Genomic DNA, 22125 nt, shown 5'->3' on the forward strand with positions numbered 1-22125 from the left:
TATATATATAGGTTTGAAATCTCCAGTGTACTCTTTGATCTTTGAAGTCTGTACCTGGCAGCCTAGGACTACTGATAATTGGCTTTGTACCAGAGTGCACAAAGTCAAAGCAACTATCTACTGCTTTGTAGTGTTTCTAGGCACTACACAGGGTGAACGAAGGGGCCAGTAGCTCAAGCTGATGTATGTCTGGTCTGCTGTAGTCCCAGCTCTTCTCCCTTGCAGTGGTGATAGTGCTTCCATGACTGCATGAGTTAATTCAGGGAGTTTGTTATAGCGATTATCATCTTTACCAAATATACTCACTTTTTCAGGCAAGTCAGTTCCATGAATGAACTTGGTATGTGTCTGCACAGGCGTGAGGTTGGGCAAGGGATGGAAATCTCTGGAGAGACCATAGAACCCCATTTTAAGGCTTTGAGCTGTTGTACTCTCACAGAAATGGAATGCGTAACAGTCCTCCAAGCTGAACAGAAGCCTATTTAAGGTAGCAACTGGAACGTGAAAGAGGATAATGTCAGAAAACAACAATAATACTGTGAGTCTCCATTATCTCTACCTCACTTTTCTCTATTACATCCTTCCACATTATGACAAATGACGCTGCTCAGAGCAACAGTTCAGTGAATGCGAGGTAAGAAATTGTGAATAGGTCTGGTTCAGGAAATAGAGAAATATCCTTATGTTCTGTTTTGCTTTAGAAGGAGAAAGCTGGAAAAACCCTTCTACAGTAATTTAATAGAACTATTTAAGTTAAGAGGAGGAAATAAGAGTTAATTGCTTGCAGGTGGTATGCAACTGTTTAGATGACCTGAAGCAATCTCTCCATTTCTTTTGAAAGAGGCATGTTTTACATGTGGGACTAATCAACAAACGCAGTGTAAAAGGAGCAGTAAAGGCAGATGTGACTACAGGAAGGGAAAAGCCCTGTTTGTAATACCTCTGCTGTGGTAACTTTCTGGATCTCTTTTATGCTGGCCATAGTTCCCTGTTCGTAGTTATGACTCCATTTTCAAGCTTGGAGAGGCATTCTACTTTTGTAACTAACCAAGCAATAGAAAAAAGGTAGGTAAGATTTTATGGCTGTATCAATAAACTGAAGTACAAGGAAAAACTACACCCGAGAATCCACTGCAACTAGCGTTAAAGGAACTTCAGGAAGGAGTTGTCTTTCTTGGAAGGTTCTCTGCAAGGACTCATCCTTTAGCTTGCTATGCAACAGAAAGTAGACAAAAGTATCACTGCGATCCACCACAGTGCTACTACACAGATCTGCCTACATGCATGCCAGAGAGCAATCTGAACGCTGTTCATTGAGGAAGGACACAGGGACATGTTAGGATTAATCAGATTTGCGTAAGTGGCTCTCGTAAGAGGAAAAAGTAGCTGGTTAAAAGTCCCGCGAATAAATAAAAGTGGGAATGTGGACGTGTAAGAGCCATGCCTCAGGAGTTTTCTAAGGGGCGATGCTAGGATGAAAGAAACCACCCCTACTTCTTTCTAAACTAACCAAGCAATCCCTTTGCGGGCGTCGGACGTTTTCGTTCTCGCGCGTTAGGCAGCACGAGGCCGCGCCGAGCCCTGTGGGGCTGCCCCTGAGCCGGGGGTGGGCCCTGGGGCCGGCCGGAGGGGAGGGGAAGGCGGCGGCGGCGGCGGCGCGGGCGGTCGGTTGTGGCGGGCGGGCCTGAGGCGCTGGGGAGCGCCGCGGGGGAGAGGCCGTGGGGCGGCGCGGGCCGCGTGCCGGACGGCGCAGGCCACTGGGCGATGCAGCGCGCCGGCGACGCTGCAACGGGACGGCTCCGGTAAGGCTGCCGGGCCCTCACGGACCGGGTGGCGTCTGCCCGAGGTGGAGCGCCCGAGCCGTAGGCGCGCGTTTGCAGGAGGCTCTCCGCCGTTTGCTGGCGGCGGGGCGGGCGCAGTTGCCCCACTTGTGCGGCCGTGTGTTGTGCTGCGCGGGGCGTGGCGGGCGGACGGGCCGCCCCTGCCCTTCCTGCGCCTTTGCCCGGGGATGCTCCGGGTACGGGGCGGATCGGTTCCTTCCCGGGCTCCTCCCGCTGCCCCGGCGCCTCGGCCACGTCTGAAAGCAACTCATTGTCTCTGTAGGCAGCTCGGATCCGCGGCGGTGCCGAGAGGCGGCGGGAAGGTACGGGCAGGCCGGCGAGGGTTGGGGGTGTCCCCACAGGGCTCATCGTTCCAGGTCGGCGAGCCGGGCGATGACAGACCTTTTTTTCGGTATTTAACAGCGGTGTTTATAATCGCACTGCGTTTCTGGGGATGTTTTTAAGGCGTTCGCACGCTCCCCTACTCGTGCCGGTGAAGTAGCGGCAATATCCCGGTGTGGCGGGCTCAACGGTGCCGGCGTCGCACAGTCCCCAGACGGGCGTTGTTTGAGGTGTAATCAGTTGTTGACAGAGGTAAAGCTGTTGAATATCAGCCTTGTTTGTTTGTTTTGCTTTGTTTTTGTTTTCCCCTAGAGAACATGACTGATTCGGGTTAAGGTGGTTTTATTTGCTGGAGTTAGATGGTGAAATCAGGTGCCTTAAAGAACATTTCCCATCATTCCAGAATATCGCTTCCCTTTTTCCTCCTGTGTCCAGCCTCTGTTTCTAGGTGAAAGTGACATGCTGGACAGAAGAATTTGTCGTTGTTTCTTAATTGCACTGGTTGCTTCGGTGGGGCATGCAGGGCACATGTCAGCCCATTTGTCCTCAGACTGAATTTCAGGGTACTGTTGTATTGATTCAGGCAAAGTCTCTAAGCGAATAGCATTCAGTCACTGCGAGTGTCTCTTTGTCACCCCACGTTTGCCATCCTTAAAAATAGTAAAAATTCCTAAGAAAAACTGCAGCTGAGCAGACCTTATTTCTCGAATAGGGGTAATTCTAGTAGCTGAAAACACTTGGCGATCTTCATCTGCGTTGCATGAAGAAATAAGTGCAGTAGGGCTGTGCCTCAACACTGCCACAGTACCTTTTTGAAAAATCATTTTTATGGTTGTATCATGAAATCCATGTTGTTTCATTGTATTATAAAGTATTTAAGCCTGATGATTACCTGGAAGCAACTCTTCCAATCTTATTTTCCACTAGATTGTAAAAGGAAGTATTTTTTCAAGAGCTAAATTAACGCTATCAGCTGAAATGCCAATATAATGTCAGAAATCAAAATGTCTCATTATAGTATGTTTACTGTACTTTTTTTTTTTTTTTTATTTCTGTTGCAGTTTTACTGTTGTAATAAAAAAAATCAAGCAGGCTTATTACTTCTTTCAACTATTATTAGTAATGATCAGCTATTGGAAAGACTTTTAACTCTTTTTGAAGTACCAGTGGTTATAGAAGACACTCTCCAAACTAACTTTTCCTTTATCCATTCAAAGACCAATCTGCATATTGTTGGCGATACAGTAAGCTTTTGCCTTGTGAAGATGTGTCATTTCTAGCCGTGGAAGAACACTGGAAAGTGACGTTTTGACAGTTGGGTGATCTATAGCAAGAATTACTAGTAATATTGTTGTGCATCTTGGAACAGCTTTGTCACGTTGCTGCGTTTCACTTTTGAGCAGCAAACTATGTTTCTAACGTTAGCTCAGACGCCATTCTGGTGGTGGTTGCATTGGTGCGATGCCTTATAGGTGATGTAGCGTGTAAACTTCACCATCAGGTATAGTAGACCTTCACGTGATCGTTGCTCTGTTTATCACACCATGCACAAACATTTTCCTATTAATTCTATAAAATGCATGACGACACCATTATTCTTTTCACAGTTCAGTACTGAGGTGTTGTGGTGAATTGTAAGTACATAAATGATACTTATATTCAACTCTTTTGATTGTTCTGAAAGTCAGAATTCAGGGTATGACAAGCATACAGGACAAAATAATTTTTGGCTAGCAAAAGGTTGAGCACATAATACAGCATTAGATATTAATTCTTCACTGAAAGAGACTTGTCTGGGAAATTAAATGAATGTGTACTGTTGCATTTTGTGGAAGTTGAAGTAATTTCCATGTAATCTGTAAAGACTTTGGCTTTAAAAGTGCTGCATAAACTGTTCTAAATGAAAGCACGCTGGAAACTTTCTCAGACACAAAATGGCCGAGGAAGACTTTGACAAAGACAGTTAAGATTCGGTTGCTCAGAATTCATTTTAGGGGAGCAGGTACTTGTAATTCTTCTCTCAGTTGTTTTGCTTTATTCCAGCCAGATTTTTCAGTCTTCCCACAACAGACCCAGACCTGTTTGATCTGAGGGAATCTTTCAACAATTTCAACTCAACGAGAGCCTGCGTTTCTTTACAGCTCTAACGTGAGGCACTCTCTGTCCTTTTACAGTCTTTTTAGTATCTCAGAAAAAAAAAAAAAAAAAAAAGAGCAGCATAATAGGAGGGCCTATTTTGTTTTTTAAAGCTGTAAAGTTAATTTTTGTTAATTTACTAGATCTTCTCAGGTTGAATTTTGTACTGAAAGGAAGTTCGCTGAGGAATTGTGTTCCTTTCAATGCTGACCTGCAAAGATCTGATTACTCGACTCCAACATTACTTGTCTTATGTGACAAACAAATAAAAGTCCCTGAAAGCAAGAGCTAAACGATCGTCCACTGCACAATTTATTTCTTTCCTTCTCTGTTCTTTTCTACAATTCTGGGTCTGAAAAGTGCTCTGTTGAGGAAACAAGCTTTCTGGAATCAATACTGCCACTCACTGTATTTTTACCCTGCCTGGTAAAACTGGATAGCTTTCTGTAATGTATCTAGTCACTTGGCAAGCAATGGCAGATGCTAGTGGGCCTGCAGCTTAACATTCTATCAGAGCCAGATTAAGTGATGAAGAAAACCATTGCTCTGTTGGCCAGTTTGTATGATTAATTTCCTTTGCACAATGTGTAAGAATAGTTACTCTGGGCAGACCCTGGGTTCATCTAGTCCAGGATCTTGTTTCCATTAGTAGCTGTTAGCAGACAAGCCCGGTGACAGAGCTTGGCTCAGGACTGTCAGCTAAACTGTATGTGCAGATGCTTTTCAGATCGTATTTTGAAATTTGCATTGGCTTGTGAAGAGATGGTTCTGCCTCAGGAATGTGTTAGAATTAGACTTTTGATTATTCTGCTGTTTGCCGGAGCTCTCCCTGAAGAAATAGTGCCACAAAAGAAATAATACTTCTGTCAGAGAAAAGGAATAACATCGTAACTGTTACTAAAATAATTTATGCTTAGCAGTATTCATTATGTACAAAAGCATGTATTGTGATACCATCAAGTATTGCAATGCTTCAGACATCTCAGCTGAGAGATGCAGAAGGTGTTGGAGTGCTCTGTGCTGCAACTTGATGTCCCTCAGTCTGTTTTTCAGGCTCTTGTAGCTCCCTTGACACTTCTGGTCAGTCTGATTTCATGAGTCGATGGGGAGGTGCTTGCTAGAGGGTTTTGTCACTGAGATGGAGTCTGAAGTGGCTTAGTGCTAAGACATCTGGCCCCTCTGGTGCTTCTCCCTTTTCTGCCCCTGTTTTTAGTCAGCAGGCCTGCTCTGGTCAGACAGGTGCAGCCACAAGGAAGCACTGCTATGAAGCAAAGAGGGAAGAAAGGAGGTGGGAACGAGCCCCTTTTTAGCTCTCCTGAGGGGAGCTTGGGAAAGGCAGGTGTAGTGCTGCTGAGTTGTAGGCAGAGGCGGAGGACACTGGCAAAACTAAAGTCGAGGCAATGCAAAGCAATGTCGAGCAAGTCATGGACTAGTGTTTCACTTAATAACTAATGCAGTTTTGGCTTATTGCCTTTCTGTGCTGGAAGAACGGACTTGCCTAACAGCACCCTCTGGTGAGCCCTGCAGTGGAATAAATAGAGGATCAGAAGGAGCAGCCTGTACCACGAGGTCCTGTCCCTGACGATTAAGGTAATGATATAATGTAATCTATAAAGTAGATTTATAAATGCTCTTACAGATGCTGCATTTTGTTGTGTAATTAATAATGTCTTTGTGGTGTCTGCGTGTGTGCATATTCCTTAGAAATATCCCAACTTTCTCAAAAGGATAGAAGATGAATCTTAAATACTGAAAAATGGATATCTACTTAGTGCTTTACTTTTCCTTGCAGCTTATATCATACCGAAGAGTAGGGAACTACTTTAGCTATGGTCATTTTACATATTATTTGTGGTGCTTATGGTGGGCAGACTTGTTCAGACACAAATTATGGACCAATACTCATGTTAGCAGGTTTTTTTGGTTAGCGCAGTTACTGTCTGTAACAGCACTTGGGTGGGAATCAGAGCGAGGAGAGGTTCGAGTGGCAGTCAAGGCAGATGCCAAGCCAAAAGCCAGTTTTTTAAATTCACACGTGCATGGTTTCATTCCTCACTCCCCCACAACTCACCAGTAAGGTATAAAGAACAATTACTCTTTGCATTTCTGCAGAGTGATCTTGACTAGAGTGGAGCAACGGTTCTGTGTAGCTAGAGTAGAAGCATATTGATTCTTTAAAAAGCATCGCTGGGTCTCTAAAAGCTATGTCATGGGTTAGACTGTGAGGAGCTGCAGAATCCAGTCTTAGTGCAGAAAATGGCTAGTGTTTTGCAGATGGGAAAGAGATTTGAGGTAGTTACGGCTGGCTGGCTTTCAGGCATAGGATCTGTTTCAGGATAACTCCTTGAACTAGAAAGTTCAACTGCTCTTCCACTTTCGCTTAGATTCCTTCTTCACCTCTGTTTGACAACGTGTCAGTGCAGGCTCCTGGACTGCTGATAATCCTCACAGCTTATAGATGCTTCTGGTGACATGATAAGCAAAAATTTACTATTTCAACAGGCAACTTTTATCGATGAAGAATGGCCGTGGTGAATTAAAACCACAAGTTTATCTATATGCTCTTGTGCCTGACAATAGTAAGTAGTGGATTGCTATGGAAAAAAAAAAAAAATACAGGAAATGTGATTTCTCTTAGTATACCTCCCAGGTGCAGGCAGATACCTTGGGCCATCTATAGTTTAGGGAATTGCTAAGCCACCAGCTCTAGCCTCGTTTTTGCATTTAACAGTCCTTGAGAGGCTCTCCTTCCATTAATTACTTTAAATCAATGTAGTCATTTGTTGAATTCTTGTATACTGTTGCTGCCACATCATTCTGAGGCAGAGTTTCAAATTTTTATGATGCAGTGTACAAAAAGGTTTTGTCACGAGTGATCATTTAATTGAATTCTCCCAATTTTCATGTTCTGAGCATTCGTGAGAATGTTTTTGCAGTTGCTCTCTCCAGGACACTTGTAATTTTCCTGTCCGGGGAGCCTCTCTTGCAGGCTGAAGAGTGATAGTCACTTCAGTATTCCTTTTACAGAAGTCATTGACTGTCTTTGATCTGCACACCTTAATGTATTCTGCTCTATTTTCTTGAGGAGCTATCATGGGCAAATTAGCATGCAAAATATTATGCTCTAAATAAAGTAATTGATCCCATATAGAGTCAGGACTAGTTGGGACCCACATCAGGAGATCTCGGAGCTATGCCAAGGGCCCAGTAATTCCACAATAAACATTTAATGGTTTAGTGTAGTGCCAAGGTATCAGTTTATAGGCCAGACTACACCTGTCGTTCTTTAGTTCCCTTTAAAGTACAGCTTTCATATTGCTTGTGCAGCAAAATACAAAAGCCAACTCGTAGTGTATTTGGTTCACAGACACCCCACCCCCCATCACACTGCCAAAAATTGGCGACACATTTGTTTGCTGTCCAGACACCATTGCCAGAGCAGAAAAAGGACACTGGACTACTTTTTTCCATGCTTGTCTGCCTGGATATATTAGTAGTGATTTGAATTAATATATTGACATCTCGGTCTTGTAAAAAGGTGTGTTCTTTCTGTGGCTTTGAATTTGCTTGTGAACCTGGCCCTGAAAAATAAGGTTATTTATGAACGTGCCGTTACAATTGTACTGTCCTCTCAGGTAGGAATATGGAAATATACCTACATATTTTTTTTTGTCCCATTTTGATATTTTTAAAAAGAAAAAAGTCATCTTGATGTTAAAACGATAAAGGTTTTACTGTATGGAGAAGCTGGTGAAGTATGGGCTGGATGAGCGGTCAGTGAGGTGGATTGAAAACTAGCTGAAGGCTAGGCCCGCAGGGTGGCAGTCAGTGGAACAAAGTCTCGTTGAAAGCCAGTAACTAGTGGTGTACCCCAGGGGTCAGTACAGGATCCAATCCTGTTTAACATCTTCATTAATGATCTGGATGATGGAGAAGAGTATACTCTCGGCAAGATTGCTGATCATAGGAAACTGGGAGGAGTGGCTGATCTTGGGAGGTCTTATCAATGTTTATAAATATCTGAAGGGAGGCTGTAAAGAAGATGGAGCAAGGCTGTTTTCAGTGGTTCCCAGTGGCAGGACCAGAGGCAGTGGGCACAAACTGAAGCAGAGGAGGTTCCCTCTGAAAATCAGGAAACACTTTTATATTGTATGGGTGATGGAGCATTGGCACAGGCTGCCCAGAGAGGTTGTGGAGTCTCCCACCTCAAAAGCTGTCTGGACATGGTCCTGGGCAACCGGCTGTAGGTGGCTTTGGCAGGGAGGGGTTGGACCAGATGACCTACATGAGTTGCCTGCCAACCTCAGATGTTCTGTGATTCTGTGAGACGAACCAGGGTCCTTTAATCTCTACTTTGAAATGACAGAAGAATTGTACCAGCTCGATGAGAAAGATGTGGGCTTTTTTTTTTTTTTTCTTTCAGTTTGTTTCACATGAGTTGCGTGGGTTTATCCCTTTCACTGTTCCTTTATATTTTGTAAGCTTGGCAGTTAGCTGCATGCTACTGTAATGTGAGCAGTGACCCGGTAGGCTTGAGAGACCTATCACAGGGGAGGCCTAGCATGACTCCACCTGAAAAATCCATGGAAATGATTTTGTGACATGAATACACAGTAGGTGGTCAAAAGGAATAATACTGATTAGTTTGAAGACCTGTGTTCATGGCTCAGGCTGTGTTCTGTTTCCAGCTGTGGTATGGGGCTCTCCCACTCTCTTTAACTTCTATGCCTTTTTGTTCCCTACTGTCTTCCAGCTCCAGCACTGGTCTGTGCTGTGCTGAGCTGAGTTGTTTCAACGCTAAAGAGTTAGGCGAAATAAAATGAGCGTGTAGCTTTCTTCTGAGCTAGCAGACCGAAACAGCTTGGCAGAACATCTGATAAGCATTGGGACTATGCAAGAGAGGCTTAGAGGACTGTGGGTTTTATTCCTAGGAGGTGCTGTTGCAGTCATATGTCACAGATTTGCACAGAGTTGATGAGAATGTGGAACCACTGGAGAAAAGGGCCTTGCCTCAGTGGGCAGCACAACCAGTAAAAACTTGGTGATAACCATAGTTTGGGAGATAAGTAAATACTGTTGCTGAGCTACAGAAACGGATTGTATGGTGAAGTAGGGAACATAATAAAACAGTAAAAAGGCATTTTTAGCTGAGTGGGTGTAAACTGGAGCTTACGTAAAGAGTATACAGAACTTTGCATCCAAAGAAGAGTGAGGAAGCTGGTGAAGGGTCTAGAGAACAAGTCCTGTGAGGAGTGGCTGAAGGAACTGGGGTTGTTTAGTCTGCAAAACTGGAGGCTCAGGGGAGACCTTATCACTCCCTACAACTACCTGAAAGGAAGGTGAAGCGAGATGGGTGTCTGTCTCTTTTCCCAAGTAATAAGTGATAGGACGAGAGGAAATGGCCTCGAGTTGCGCCAGAGGAGGTGTAAATTGGATACTAGGAAAAATTTCTTCTCCAAAAGGGTTATCAAGCATTGGAACAGGCTGTCCAGGGAAGGGGCTGAGTCACCGTAGAATCATAAATTCATAGAATGATTTGGGTTGGAAGGGACCTTAAAGATGATCTAGTTCCAACCCCCCTGCCATGGGCAGGGACAACTTCCACCAGACCAGGTTGCTCAGAGCCCCATCCAACCTAGCCTTGAACACTTCCAGGGAGGGGAGCATCCACAGTTTCTCTGGGCAACCTGTTCCAGTGTTTCAACACCCTCGCAGTAAATACTTTCTTCCTTATATCTAACCTAAATCGCCCCTCTTTCAGTTTACAGCCATTACCCCTCATCCTATCCCTGCAGTCCCTGACAAAGAGTCCCTCCCCATCTTTCCTGTAAGCCTCCTTTAGGTACTGGAAGGCTGCTATGAGGTCTCTCCAGAACCTTCTCTAGGTTAAACAACCCCAACTCTCTCAGCCTGTTCTCATAGGGGAGGTGCTCCAGCCCTCTGATCATCTTCATGGCCCTCCTCTGGACCAGCTGGAGCAGGTCTGTGTCCTTCTGCTGTTGGGGGCCCCCGAGCTGGACACAGTACTGCAGGGGGGGTCTCACGAGAGCAGAGTAGAAGGGGAGAATCACCTCCTTCAACCTGCTAGCCATGCTTCTCTTGATGCAGCCCAGGATACGGTTGGCTTTCTTGGCTGTGAGCGCACATTGATGGCTCATACTCAATTTTCCATCCACTAATGCCCCCGAGTCCTTCTCTGCAGGGCTGCTCTCAACCCATTCATCACCCAGCCTGTATGTGTGCATGGGATTGCCTTGACCCGTGTACAGGACCTTGCATTTGGCCTTGTTAAACTTCATGAGGGTTTGCACAGGCCCGCCTGTCAAGGTCCCTCTGGATGGCTCCCCTTCCCTCCAACGTGTCGACCACACCACACAGCTTGGTGCTGTTGGCAAATGTGCCGAGACAGCGCTCAATCCTATTGTTGATGTCACTAACAAATAGCTTAAGAAGTACTGACCCCTGAGGAATGCCAGTCATCACTGCTCTCTGCTTGCACGTTGAGCCTTTGTCTGCAACACTTTGAGTGCGATGATCCAGCCAATTCCTTACCCACTGAGCGATCCATCCATCAAATCCATGTCTCTCCAATTCAGAGACAAGGATGTCGTGCAGGACGGTATCAGATGCTTTGCACAAGTCCAGGTAGATGACATCAGTTGCTCTTCCCTTATCCACCAGTGCTGTAACCTCATTGTAGAGGACCACCAAATTTGTCAGGCATGATTTGCCCTTAGTGAAGTCATGTTGGCTGTCACCAGTCGCCTCCATATTTTCCATGTGCCCTAACGTAGTTTCCAGGAGGATCCACTCTACAATCTTGTTGGGCACAGAGGTGAGACCTCTAGGTCCCCGGGTCTTCCTTTTTTCCCTTTTTATAAATGGGGGGTTATGTTTCCCCTTTTCCAGTTAGGAGGAACTTCACTGGACTGCCGTGGCTTCCGTGATGGATAGTGGCTTAGCCTCTTCATCCGCCGGTTCCCTCAGAACCCACAGATGTTTTCCGTCGGGTCCCATGCGCTTGTGCACCTTCAGGTTCCTTAGACGTTCTCGAAACTGATCTTTTCCTACAGTGGATGGTTCTTCATTCTCCCAGTCCCTGCCTTTGCTTTCTGTGTCTTGGGTGGTTAGTCTTCCTTTTATTACTGATGTATGAAAGTAAAAGTTTTTTTTGTTGCCCTTGACATCCCTGGCCAGATTTAATTCTGTCAGGGCTTTGGCCTTCTTAACCTGATCCCTGTTTACTCAGACAGTTTATCTATATTCCTCCTAGGCTCCCTGTCCTTACTTCCACCTTCTGTAGGCTTCCTTTTTATGTTTAAGCTTGTCCAGGAGCTCCTTCTTCATCCATGCAGGCCTCCTGGCAGTCTTACCTGACCTAGTCTTTGTCGGGATGTATCACTCCTGAGCTTGGAGGAGGTGATCCTTGAATAATAACTAGCTTTCTCGGGCCCCTCTTTGGTCCAGGGCTTTATCCCATGTTATTCTGCCAAGCAGATCCCTGAAGAGGCCAAAGTCCGTTCTGAAATTCAGGGTTGCGAGCTTTGTATGTGTCCCCCTCTCCACCTTAAGGATCTTGAACTCCACCACTTCATGGTCACTGCAGCCATGGCTGCCCTTGAGCTTCACAGTCCCCACCAACCCCTCCTTGTCGGTGAGAACAAAGTCCAGCATAGCGCCTTTCCTCATTGGCTCCTCTGTCACCTGGAAAAGGAAGTTATTATCCACGCATTCCAGGAACCTCGTGGATCGCTTTTGCGCTGCAGTATTGTCCCTCCAAGAGCTATCAGGGTGGTTGAAGCCCCCCACGAGGACCAGGGCTTGTGAACATGAGGTTGCTCCTGTCTGTCTATAGAGGGCCTCATCTACTCAGTCTTCCTGGTCGGCTGGCCTGTAGCAGATCCCCATTATAACATCTCCTGTCCCTGGCCTCCCTTTGATTCTGACCCATAAGCTCTCCGTCAGGTCCTCATCCAACCCCAGGCAGAGCTCAATGCACTCCAAGTGGTTGTTGACATAGAGGGCGACCCCCCCCCCCCTTCCCTCACCTGCCTGTCCTTCCTAAAGAGCCTATATCCTTCTATTCCAACACTCCAGTCATAGGAGTCATTCCACCATGACTCCGTGATGCCAATAAAATTGTAGCCCTGCAGGCATACGCACGTCTCTTAACTCCTCTGGTTTATTCCCCAGACTATGTTCATTTGAATAGAGGCATTTAAGCTGGGCCCCCAGTGAAGCTGACTTACTGGCTTGGAACTCCTTTGTGCGGCTCTTTGGGTGCTCTCCTGCCGACCTGTGATCCCCCTCCAGGCTCTGGGCACCTATTGCTGGCACTGGCATTGAACTGGTAGGAGTGGGATGCGTTGAGGTTCCCCTTCCCTGGCAACTTTAGTTTAAATCCCTCTTCGTCAGCTTGGCAAGCCTGTGACCAAAGATGCTCTTCCCTTTCTCTGACAGATGGACCCCATCAGCCCCAGGTAGACCAGGTATCTCAAAGCGAGTCCCATGGTCCAAGGAGCCAAACTCCTGGCTGTGGCACCAGGCCCGTAATCAATTGTTGGGTTGCTAGATTTGACTGGCCCTTTCAAACCCATTCCCTTTGACGGGGAGGGCTGATGAGAAAACTACCTGCGCTCCGGAGTGCCTTATTGCCGCTCCCAGGGCTCTGTAATTCTTCTTGATACTCCTCTGACTGCTCCTGGCTGTATCACTGGTGCCCCTGTGAAACAACAGCAGCAGCCTAATAGCCCGTGTATGTAATAGTCAGTATGAGGTTCAGTAGTCTCTCGGTGACATCCCTGATATGAGCCTCTGGTAAGCAGCACACCTCCCTAGAGAGCGCATCACATCAGCAGATGGTGCCTCTGTACCTCTCAGAAGAGAGTTGCCTACTACTACTCACCCGTTGCCTTTTCTTAGTTGCGCTGGTTGTTGTACAGGGGCAGACTGGGCTGCCTTACTCAGCTCCAGCATCTCCTGATGTGACAGGTCCGGAGGTATTTAAAAGACCTGTAGATGTGGCAGTTAGGGACATGGTTTAGTGGTGGACTTGGCAGTGTTCGGTTTATGGTTGGACTCGATGATCTTAAAGGTATTTTCCAACCTAAATGATTCTGTGCTTCTGTATCTTACAAGTGAGAGATGGCCCTTTGAGAGAAAAACTTCCACAAGCAAGTTAGTACCTTACTCATTTGCCTTATTCTCCTTACAAGATACTGTATGACACTGAACGTAGATGCTTTTATTGGCTCCCTTTTCCTACTCCGCTCATATTTTTACTGTTTTTCTTGGCTTACAAACAAAATGTTAACAGCAAAATTGTGGTCACTTAAGACAGAATGCATTTCTTTATATCATGAAGAGATTTAGGCGGTGGAAGGAGCCAAAACTGCCTATGTCTACTATCTCTTTTACTTGACCATTTATTTCAGCTTTTGGTACTAATTAATAGTCCTTTTCGTGTTTCATTAGGCTAGCACTGAGAACTTAATGCATTTATGATCGCAAATGAGTGTGTATCTGTATTCTTTAGTCTGCATGGTTTACTTTCAAGAGTCCAAAGTGTGTTGATATATGGACCTTTCACTGTAACGAGAAGAAAAATGTCTAAATGCTTATATGTAAAACTCTCTAGATGATCTTCATACATGAGGATTCTTATTTTCCTAATAGCGTACCTGCTAACATACACTGACTGCTTACAAGTGGAATCTGCGAAAGTGAGAGCACAAAGGAGTAGGCACCAAAAACCTCTAGTAAAGAGACACACACATCAGCTGCTTTTTCATTTTAACACTGGTGGCCAGCTGTGGCTTCAGGTTGTGAGTTTTCACCCATCTCCTGCAATTTGGAAAATAGAGGGTTGTGCACAAGAGTCAATTGGTGTAGCGCCCTTCTGTTACTTCAGGGCACAGCATTCATATTAGTTAAGATGATTTTTATTTCAGTAGCCACAATTAGTGATGTTTCTGTCTACTGCCTTTAAGGGATAGTAGCCCGTGTAATTTTACACTGAAATGGGAATGCAGTGGAGCGAATCAGAAAGGTTGTTTTGTTTTGTTTTGTTTTCCCCTCAGCAGTATTTACCAGAATTAAAGTTGAGGGCATTATGTATTTCGTAATTTTTTTTTTTTTTTTTTTTTTTCCTCTCCAACAGTTGAGCTGCATCAACCCAAGGTTTCCTTCAGCATCAAACGTTTGCTCCAAACGTATTTCTGCTGTGATCTTACTGTCACGCGTTCCTTTCTCTCAGTTTCCAACACCTGTCACCTGCAGATGATCATCTCCCAGTACCACTGATTAAGGAAGAAAATAGTGCCAAACACATACATACATATTTGAAGAAAGGTTTTACTAATGCAAGAGTTTCTGTTGTGTAACTTATATCATTACTGTGCCACAGGAGCAATGGTTCACCAGCATTTTCCTTCTCTTTTTCAGCTTTTTACATTGCTTTTCCTCGGTGAGAATGGCAAGGATTCGGATTCCTAGCACAATCGTTATACTTTTTGTTACAGTTCAGACTGGATTCTTACTCTTCATGTATGCCCGGTACAGCAGCTTCATGCCTCAGTCTGAGGAGAAACCATCTCAAGTCCACATCCTCATTCTCTCTTCCTGGCGGTCGGGATCTTCTTTTGTCGGTCAACTTTTCAGCCAGCACCCCAGTGTCTTCTACCTGATGGAGCCCGCATGGCATGTGTGGGTTACGATGTACCAGAACAGTGCCAGGGTCTTGCACATGGCAGTGCGGGACCTAGTCAGGTCGGTCTTTTTGTGTGACATGTCTGTGTTTGATGCATACATGCCTTGGAAAAGAAACTTATCTGATCTTTTCCAGTGGGCAGTGAGTCGGGCTCTGTGTTCAGCTCCTGCTTGTGACTCCTTTCAACGTACCGACATAACCAGTGAAATGGCATGCAAGACTCTTTGTGGACGGTACCCATTCAGCAAGGTGGAGGAAGCCTGTAAAACTTACAGCCATGTTGTCATCAAGGAGGTTCGATTCTTTGACTTGAAGGTCCTCTACCCCCTTCTCACTGATCCATCCATGAATCTCAAAATTATTCACTTGGTCCGAGACCCCAGGGCAGTTGTCAAGTCACGGGAACAATCGGTCAAAGCATTAGCCCGTGACAATGGAATTGTTTTGAGTACCAATGGCACTAAAGTGGAAGACAGCAAATACAAAGTAATGCAAGAGATTTGTAGAAGTCACGTGCAGATTTATGAAACGGCTACTCTAAAACCACCTAATTTCCTTAAAGATCGCTATTTAATGATCCGTTTTGAAGATCTGGTCAGGGATCCGTTATCAGAAATCTCAGAAATGTATAAATTTGCCGATCTTAGTTTGACCCCCATGCTCAAAAGCTGGATCTATAATATCACGCACGGACAGGGACCAGGAAAAAAAAAAGAAGCCTTCAAAATCACATCTCGAGATGCAGTTAGTGTTTCACAGGCCTGGAGAAATGTCCTTTCCTTCCAGAAAATTAAGAAAATACAGGAAGTTTGCAAAGGTGCTATAAACATGCTTGGCTATCAGCTGGTGGATTCAGAAAAAGAACAAAGAGATCTGTCATTGGATTTAGTGTTGCCAAGACGACAAAATCAATTCAGTTGGTCATCATTTAATCCAAAGCACTAAGGTGTTATTTTTGAGAGATCAGGGCGGGGGGGGGAGGGGTAGATGGTTGAGGATTTGTTTACTGTGCAGCGTATGGGTAATTTGAAAATCCTTGGCTGATGAGTTTAGCTATCTTCCTGTCTGCTGTTTTTCCGTAATGGAAGAAGGACTTTTTTACGAGTTTCTTACACTGCAAAAACAAAACAAAAAAAAAGCATGAGAAATATCATGAGATACTTGTCAGATTGCAAATTTACAGCTGAGCTGTGCTGTTCTCAGAATTGTTTTAAAAAAATAATTTAAGTACTTCCTATTAAAAGATGGAATTGTCAAAAATGTTGTTGTTCATTGATAGTAGTTCACTTCTATTTTTCTGCTTTAAATACTTAGGAATCTCAGTTCCTAATTTGTATCAGTGAAACAAAGTAGAAGCTAAATTCCTTCACTTTCTTCCCAAATTGCTCGACTTTCTTCTTTTGCTTTAAAGTTTTTGCGCAGTTGTGTATTTTTTTTCAGACTTGTCTTGATGTTTTAAATTTAAACATAAAAGTTCTTCAAGAGTGGGGCGACTGCAGCAGTTCTGTCGTAAAAGGCTTAAGCAGGAACTTCATTTGTTGATAAAATTCTTAATGCTTTTGCTGGAATGGCAGAGTTTGCAATCAGATCCTTGAGTGCAATGTTGGTGTGGAGTGCAAAAAGCCAAAGAGGTGAACAAACTTTGAGTGGAATCACTGTGGAAATAGCTTGTTAATGCCACCCCGATCACGCATTCTAACGCTGCAACACAGAGCAGGCACACACTTGTTCCTCCATTGCAATTCATACCGTTATCCTCTCTCTTGAGAACTACGAGTTGTTGGTAATGATCGTTGCTGAGAAATTTAAGGTGCCTTGGAAATCTGCATATTGATTTTGCTGCTGTATGGAAGTGATTGATTCAAACAACTTTGATAGCTGAGATAGACACTTGTGTATGGGGTTTTTGTTTGTTGTGGTTTTGTTGACTTTCTTTTTTTTTTTTAATACAGCACATTTCAGGATGGACAGTACATGTGTGCGATCAATACCAGATAATCTTTTTAGGGCTAATTGAAGAACGTCATGCTATAGCTCATTTAGGACGAGCACAAAAGCTCCTCGGCGCCACTACTGTGATCTGCTGTAGGAGACGGATATTCCTAGTGCTTTAGATACTGGGAGGTGGGCTTGTTGATGCTCTGTCTCCTTGCGGGGGGGATTCCCTAAGGCCAAACCTGTTGCTACTGGGGATTTTCCTATGTGTTCCCAGAGCTATTGTGGGGCTGGTGAAGCCATATTTTTTTGTCTTGGTGGCTTTTCCAGGGGTTGCGCTGGCACCTCTGGTGCATTCCTCAGCTCTTTGGGGTCCATTTGCTTACTCAGTCTATATGGGGCTTCTTCCCTGTGTCAGGAAATCTGGAATTTTGGGGTGGGAAGAGTATCTGGGCTGTTGTCTGTAGCACAGGAGGTCTTTTGGGCTTCCCAGTGCAAGAGAGGCGTGGACATACTGGAGGGAGTCCAGTGAAGGGCCACCAAAATGACAAAGGGATTGGAGCATCTCTCACACGGGAAAAGCCTGAAAGAAAGCCAGGAAAAGAAGAAGAAGCCTTCAAAATCACATCTCGAGATGCAGTTAGTGTGTCACAGGCCTGGAGAACTTTGGGGTATTGATCCCAAAGAGAAAGGCACTCACGCTCCACAAGGTATTGATTTTGATTAAAATTCCATTTATTGAACTTAATAGCAGAAGGAAAAGAGGTTAACATGGATAGTTCTGTGTCCTTCAGGCGCTGGGAACTCTGATTTGCACAGAATCAGAGGGGCCTTCAGTCAAGGCACGGCATACCATGCAGATCCCCTCTGTAGGGAGGTTCCAGTAACGTCTTGGTCTTTAGAGCTCTTACAGAATTTTTTTAGAAGAAAATACCATTTCTGTCGTCAAACAAGCAGATATTCACATGGAAGGCTGCTGCTTCGCCTTACGATAAAGCCATGCAGATGCTTTAATCACTGTTGCCGAGTGGGAGCTGCCTACAGGCTCCTTTGTTACAGTTGCCCAACGAAGTTTATTTTGATAACCAGGGATATGCACAGCACAATACAGGCTGGAAGGAGAAGCTATACCTGCAGCATAGCGCAGCTCAGGCCTGCACCTTCTCGGGTTAACTGTTACATGGATCACTAGCTCACCAATTGGACGATCGTCTTCTGGTCAGGATCACTACAATAACCTTCCAGCCACACAGCATTCAGCTCTGCACTCTGATCCAAGGTCTCAGTTTGATGTGATGCAGGCACGATGCACTGAATCAGACTGCTGAGGTGGCAGATGACCTGAAAGCTGTGCAAGTTTCTTGCAGTGTGCTAGTCAAGGGATAGGGCAGAGGATCAAATGGGTGAGGTCAGGGGCCTTCTTCTCAAGTAACAGAACTGAATCCTATCCCCAAAGGAAAATGCAGAGGGAGAGGCTCACAGCTGCTCACTGACTTGCCGGAGCAAGCACTGCAGCAGGAGATGACCCTTCCCCACCAGACTGATGAACACTGTTCCAGTAGTGACTCTTAAGGGGTCACTGGGGAAGGATGAGCATACTGGCACCAAGCCCCATGGCAGACTCACTCCCAAATGTTGGGTGCGTTAATTAATAAATAATTGCTTTATTCTTTACACTTGTGGCTGTGGGTCCTGCAGTCCCTTTACATTCACTAAAAGGTGCCCAAGGACAGTATCCAAGGGAGGGAGGCTACCTATCGCTTCCAAGTGAGTGGCAGCTGGTCCCAAGGTCTCTTAGACCAGTTTTGGGTCACTGGGGGGACCCAGAGAACTCCAGCACTGTTCACAGGGCTGTTGGTGGCATTTCCCATTATTCCAGGAGGCAGTTAGGCCCTCACCCCCTTCCCAGGGCTGCGTGAGCTCCCCAGGCTGCTCCTGACTTTGCCTACAGCACCCTGAGACGTCCGCAGTGTGTCTGGGCCAGAGAGCTGGGGCCCGTGTGGATGGCATTGGAAGACAGGGATTCTGTGTGCCATTTGGCTTTCTGCTTTTGACTGGCTGTGCCTCCCAGTCATCTATTTGCCCTGTCATCCTCTGGTGTTTTTCTTCTTTTCATCGCGCCCCATATCTCTCAATTTGTTCTTTTCCCCTTAAAACTCATCCTTTTTCATTTTTGTGTACCCCAGGACTTCTTTTTCTTCGGCAAGCTGCTTTCAAGAGCTGGGGCACACTCTGCAGCCCTGGTAGCTCCAGTTGTCACTGATGGAGCTGCTGTGATCGTTCCTGTTCCTGGCTGGCTAATCTGTGGGTTGGGAGGCTAGGCACAGAAAGAACCAGGTACAGCCAGAGGGCCTAACAGCAATGGCCCCTCTCCATCCAACGTGCTGTAGTTGAGCAGGAGCTGTGCAGCTTGGGGTGCCTGTGCGGGGGTCTGTTTGGTACAACAGAGCCACTGCCAAGCATTGCCTACTGGGACCAGGACTGTGATCGCAACTACAGAGAAGGTGAGCTGGAACTAGAGGTCCATGCTTGGGGCTCATGGGTCCCTGCAACTGGGAAACCAATGTGAAACAAACGGTGGGGAGGCCAGCATGCTGGGACGGGGGAGCTGTGCTGGGACCGTGAGGGGTTGCTGCGGTGAGGGGTAGCCCGGAGTCACGAAAAGGGGAAGGTGGTGCCCGCGGGATGATGCACCATGGCTCACCTGTGACCGGCCCCGGTTCAGCTCCCAGACACCCTTCCCTGCAGCTCTCTGGCACTGCCCTACGCCTTCAACATGGTCCTGAGCTCCTCCAGACCCCTACCCCACATCCCTCCTCTAGGATTGCCATCACCTCTCCCTTTGCACGGCTCCAACTTGACCCAGGTCCTTCCCAGCACTACGACGATGCTTTAGGGAGCCCCCACCGCCCTCCTCCAGGAGACCCTCTTCCCCGACCCCATCCCCAGTGCGCCAGCCACCCCTACAGGGCGGTAGGAGACAAGGGCCGTGTAACACTTCCCGGCTCTTTTATTTTACAGATGAACTGCTATGGCTGCGAGACCACATTAAAGACAAGAGAAAATGTTGATCGACCAAGGCGATGAAAACAAGATCCAAGGTATTTCTGCCTCTCAGGAAAAGCCTTGTTTCCTTCGGCAGGCAAGGTGGCTCCTCTGGCCCCGGCGGATCGCATCGGGGGCCTGTAACGCGCAGGAAATGGGGGTGACTCCACGAGAATTAGCCTGTGGGAAAAATGGGAAACGAACATCATCTTCCCCTCCCGCAGCTCCCCCGTGCTTGTCACTCTCGTCTCATCTCCGCCCGGCACGCGTCTCAACGGCACAGCCCTGTAACCCGGGCGGCCCGGCTCTGCGGCTCCCCGGGGAGGCCCCTGACCGGGGATAGCATATGCGTGCCTCTCAGTACGGGGCGGGGGAAGATTTCGGGGGCGGGATGCGAGGGGACCGTCGTCGGGAGTGGGGTAACCCCTGCCCCGGGGCTCCGCCGTCGCACCGAGCTCTCCTCGGTTCAGGATGCGCTGGCGCCGGACACACCGAGAGGCCCGTGACGACGCCTCATGGCTGGGTGGAGACCCGCGTTCAGCTCGGGCACCAAGCGGGCACCACCGGTGGTAGCCCGATGGAGCGGGACCGGCTTGCTTTGAGCTCGCAGGAGGTGTCGGAGCGAAAAGGGTCGAGGAGCGCCCTAGAGCCTCCAGCAGACCGAAGGTCCGATGCGGCCACTGCCCTGGCCCGGGTAGCGCTAAAGCCGGGGCGGGGGGCAGGCAGGACCGGGCTTGAGAGAGCGGGGAGTGGGCGGGACGGGGCTTGCGCGGATCCGGAAGGGCGGGGGCGGTCGGTTGCGCTGCGGCGGTTTGTTCCGCTTTGGTCTTTGAGGTAGCGGGAGCAGTGCTGGGGCGGGGGAGGAGTCGTGGCGTTGGGCGCTTTAGGGGGTCGTGGGCACAGCGCGTCTTGGATGTGGGATCCCCTGGCTGGAGTCTTCGCTGGCGGGTCTGGGCTCTGCCCTCCTGGGACCGGCGGGGATGGAAACGGCCCTGGGACGAAAGCTGCCCCGGCGTCGTTGTGGGGTTTGGGGGCTGAGCCCGTGTGGGGCCGGGGGGGAGCAAGGGCAGCCTCGTCCCATCCCCGGCTGCTCCTCGCTGGGGTCCGGCAGCCTCTGCCGCTGTCGGCGCGGGTCGGGCGGCGGCGGCCCGGTTGGCTCCTGCGGCGGCGGGCGGGTCCCGGTGCCCGCGCGGGCGGGGAAGAGCCCCGGCTGCTGTCGCTGCCGTCGGGGTTTCTTGTAGAGGGGTCGGGCAGCTCTCGGCTTGGAGGTGGGGATGGCTGGACACGGCTTCCCGTGGGGTCCTTTGGCGTGGGGGATTTGGAGTGCGGTGTTGATGATACCGGAGAAATAAAGGCTGAAACGGCAAGAAGAAATCGTTGCCCTGCCTGTGCTGCTGCTGCCCCACAGAGACGTGGGACCGGGCCCTCAGCAGTTCCCAGACGCTCCCAAAACTGCATGTAGGAGCCTGGGAGTGTAGGGCTGTGAGGTGGCTACGCTCTCCCCATCCCTCAGCACTGCACATGGGGACTGCAAAAGGGAGTCAGAGAACAGAGTGATCTGTTTTGGGGGTCATAAATGAGGATGAAATTTTCTGTCCCTGGGGCTTGAAAAGAGGCTCATGTGACTGATTTTGGGGCTGAGAAACAGATTGAGTTGTGTGGCCTTGGGCTTATTGCTTCAGTCCTGCATTTCTAGGATTTGAGAACAGGCTCAGCAGCCAAGTCAGCTCAGAAATTGGCACTAAGTCAGCTGGTTTGGGAGCCAAAAGCAGAAGCCAGTTTGGTTGGTTTTGCAGGTGGGTGAGAGACAGAGGCTGGTGGGAGGGCAGCAGGGGTGGCAGGAGAAAGCAGGGTGTGGGAAGGCAGCCTTCCGTGGAGGTGGAGGGTTAGGGTTAGGGTCGGATCCCAAAGTTCAGCAGGCCAGCATGCACCAGGCCAAACTCACGGTCCAAGGTTGTCTTTGAGGAGAAAGGTGCTTTTCAGACCCCTCATGCCCTATTCTAGTCCAGCTCTTTGTACACTGCTTAAAATGCTTATCAACTAATGACTAATACAAACCAATTAATATTTATACAATGTACAGTTACGATGCTTAATCCTAATATTCAAGGTTTGACGGCAATTGATTTACAACCTTGC

General features: G+C 47.4%; 1 protein-coding gene and 1 long non-coding RNA gene across 6 annotated transcripts; one reads left to right on the forward strand and one right to left on the reverse strand.

The window, feature by feature from the left end:
- Positions 1 to 1682: 1682 nt before the first annotated feature.
- Positions 1683 to 16266, forward strand: LOC104363207 (carbohydrate sulfotransferase 5). 5 transcript variants are annotated; one of them, XM_032981760.2, is made up of 3 exons: positions 1683 to 1802; positions 5786 to 5888; positions 14742 to 16266. In XM_032981760.2, exon 3 carries the CDS (start codon positions 14770 to 14772, stop codon positions 15949 to 15951), a length of 1182 nt encoding a protein of 393 aa, XP_032837651.1. In that variant the 5' UTR covers positions 1683 to 1802; positions 5786 to 5888; positions 14742 to 14769; the 3' UTR covers positions 15952 to 16266. The 5 variants fall into 5 exon arrangements, with proteins under 5 accessions (XP_032837651.1, XP_032837652.1, XP_032837650.1 ...); XM_032981759.2 differs by lacking the exon at positions 1683 to 1802 and adding an exon at positions 2157 to 2232 and having other exon boundaries at positions 5756 to 5888; XM_032981757.2 differs by lacking the exon at positions 1683 to 1802 and adding an exon at positions 3778 to 3796.
- A 3673-nt stretch (positions 16267 to 19939) lies between these two features.
- LOC122153877 lies at positions 19940 to 20728 on the reverse strand. Its single transcript, XR_006165721.1, has 2 exons — positions 20438 to 20728; positions 19940 to 20166 (listed from the first exon to the last, which is right to left on the reverse strand). It is a non-coding gene; the product is annotated as an uncharacterized LOC122153877 (long non-coding RNA).
- Positions 20729 to 22125: the final 1397 nt, after the last annotated feature.

The sequence above is a fragment of the Tyto alba genome, unplaced genomic scaffold (assembly GCF_018691265.1).
Source record: "Tyto alba isolate M040663 unplaced genomic scaffold, T.alba_DEE_v4.0 Super-Scaffold_26, whole genome shotgun sequence".
Classification (NCBI taxonomy): domain Eukaryota; kingdom Metazoa; phylum Chordata; class Aves; order Strigiformes; family Tytonidae; genus Tyto; species Tyto alba.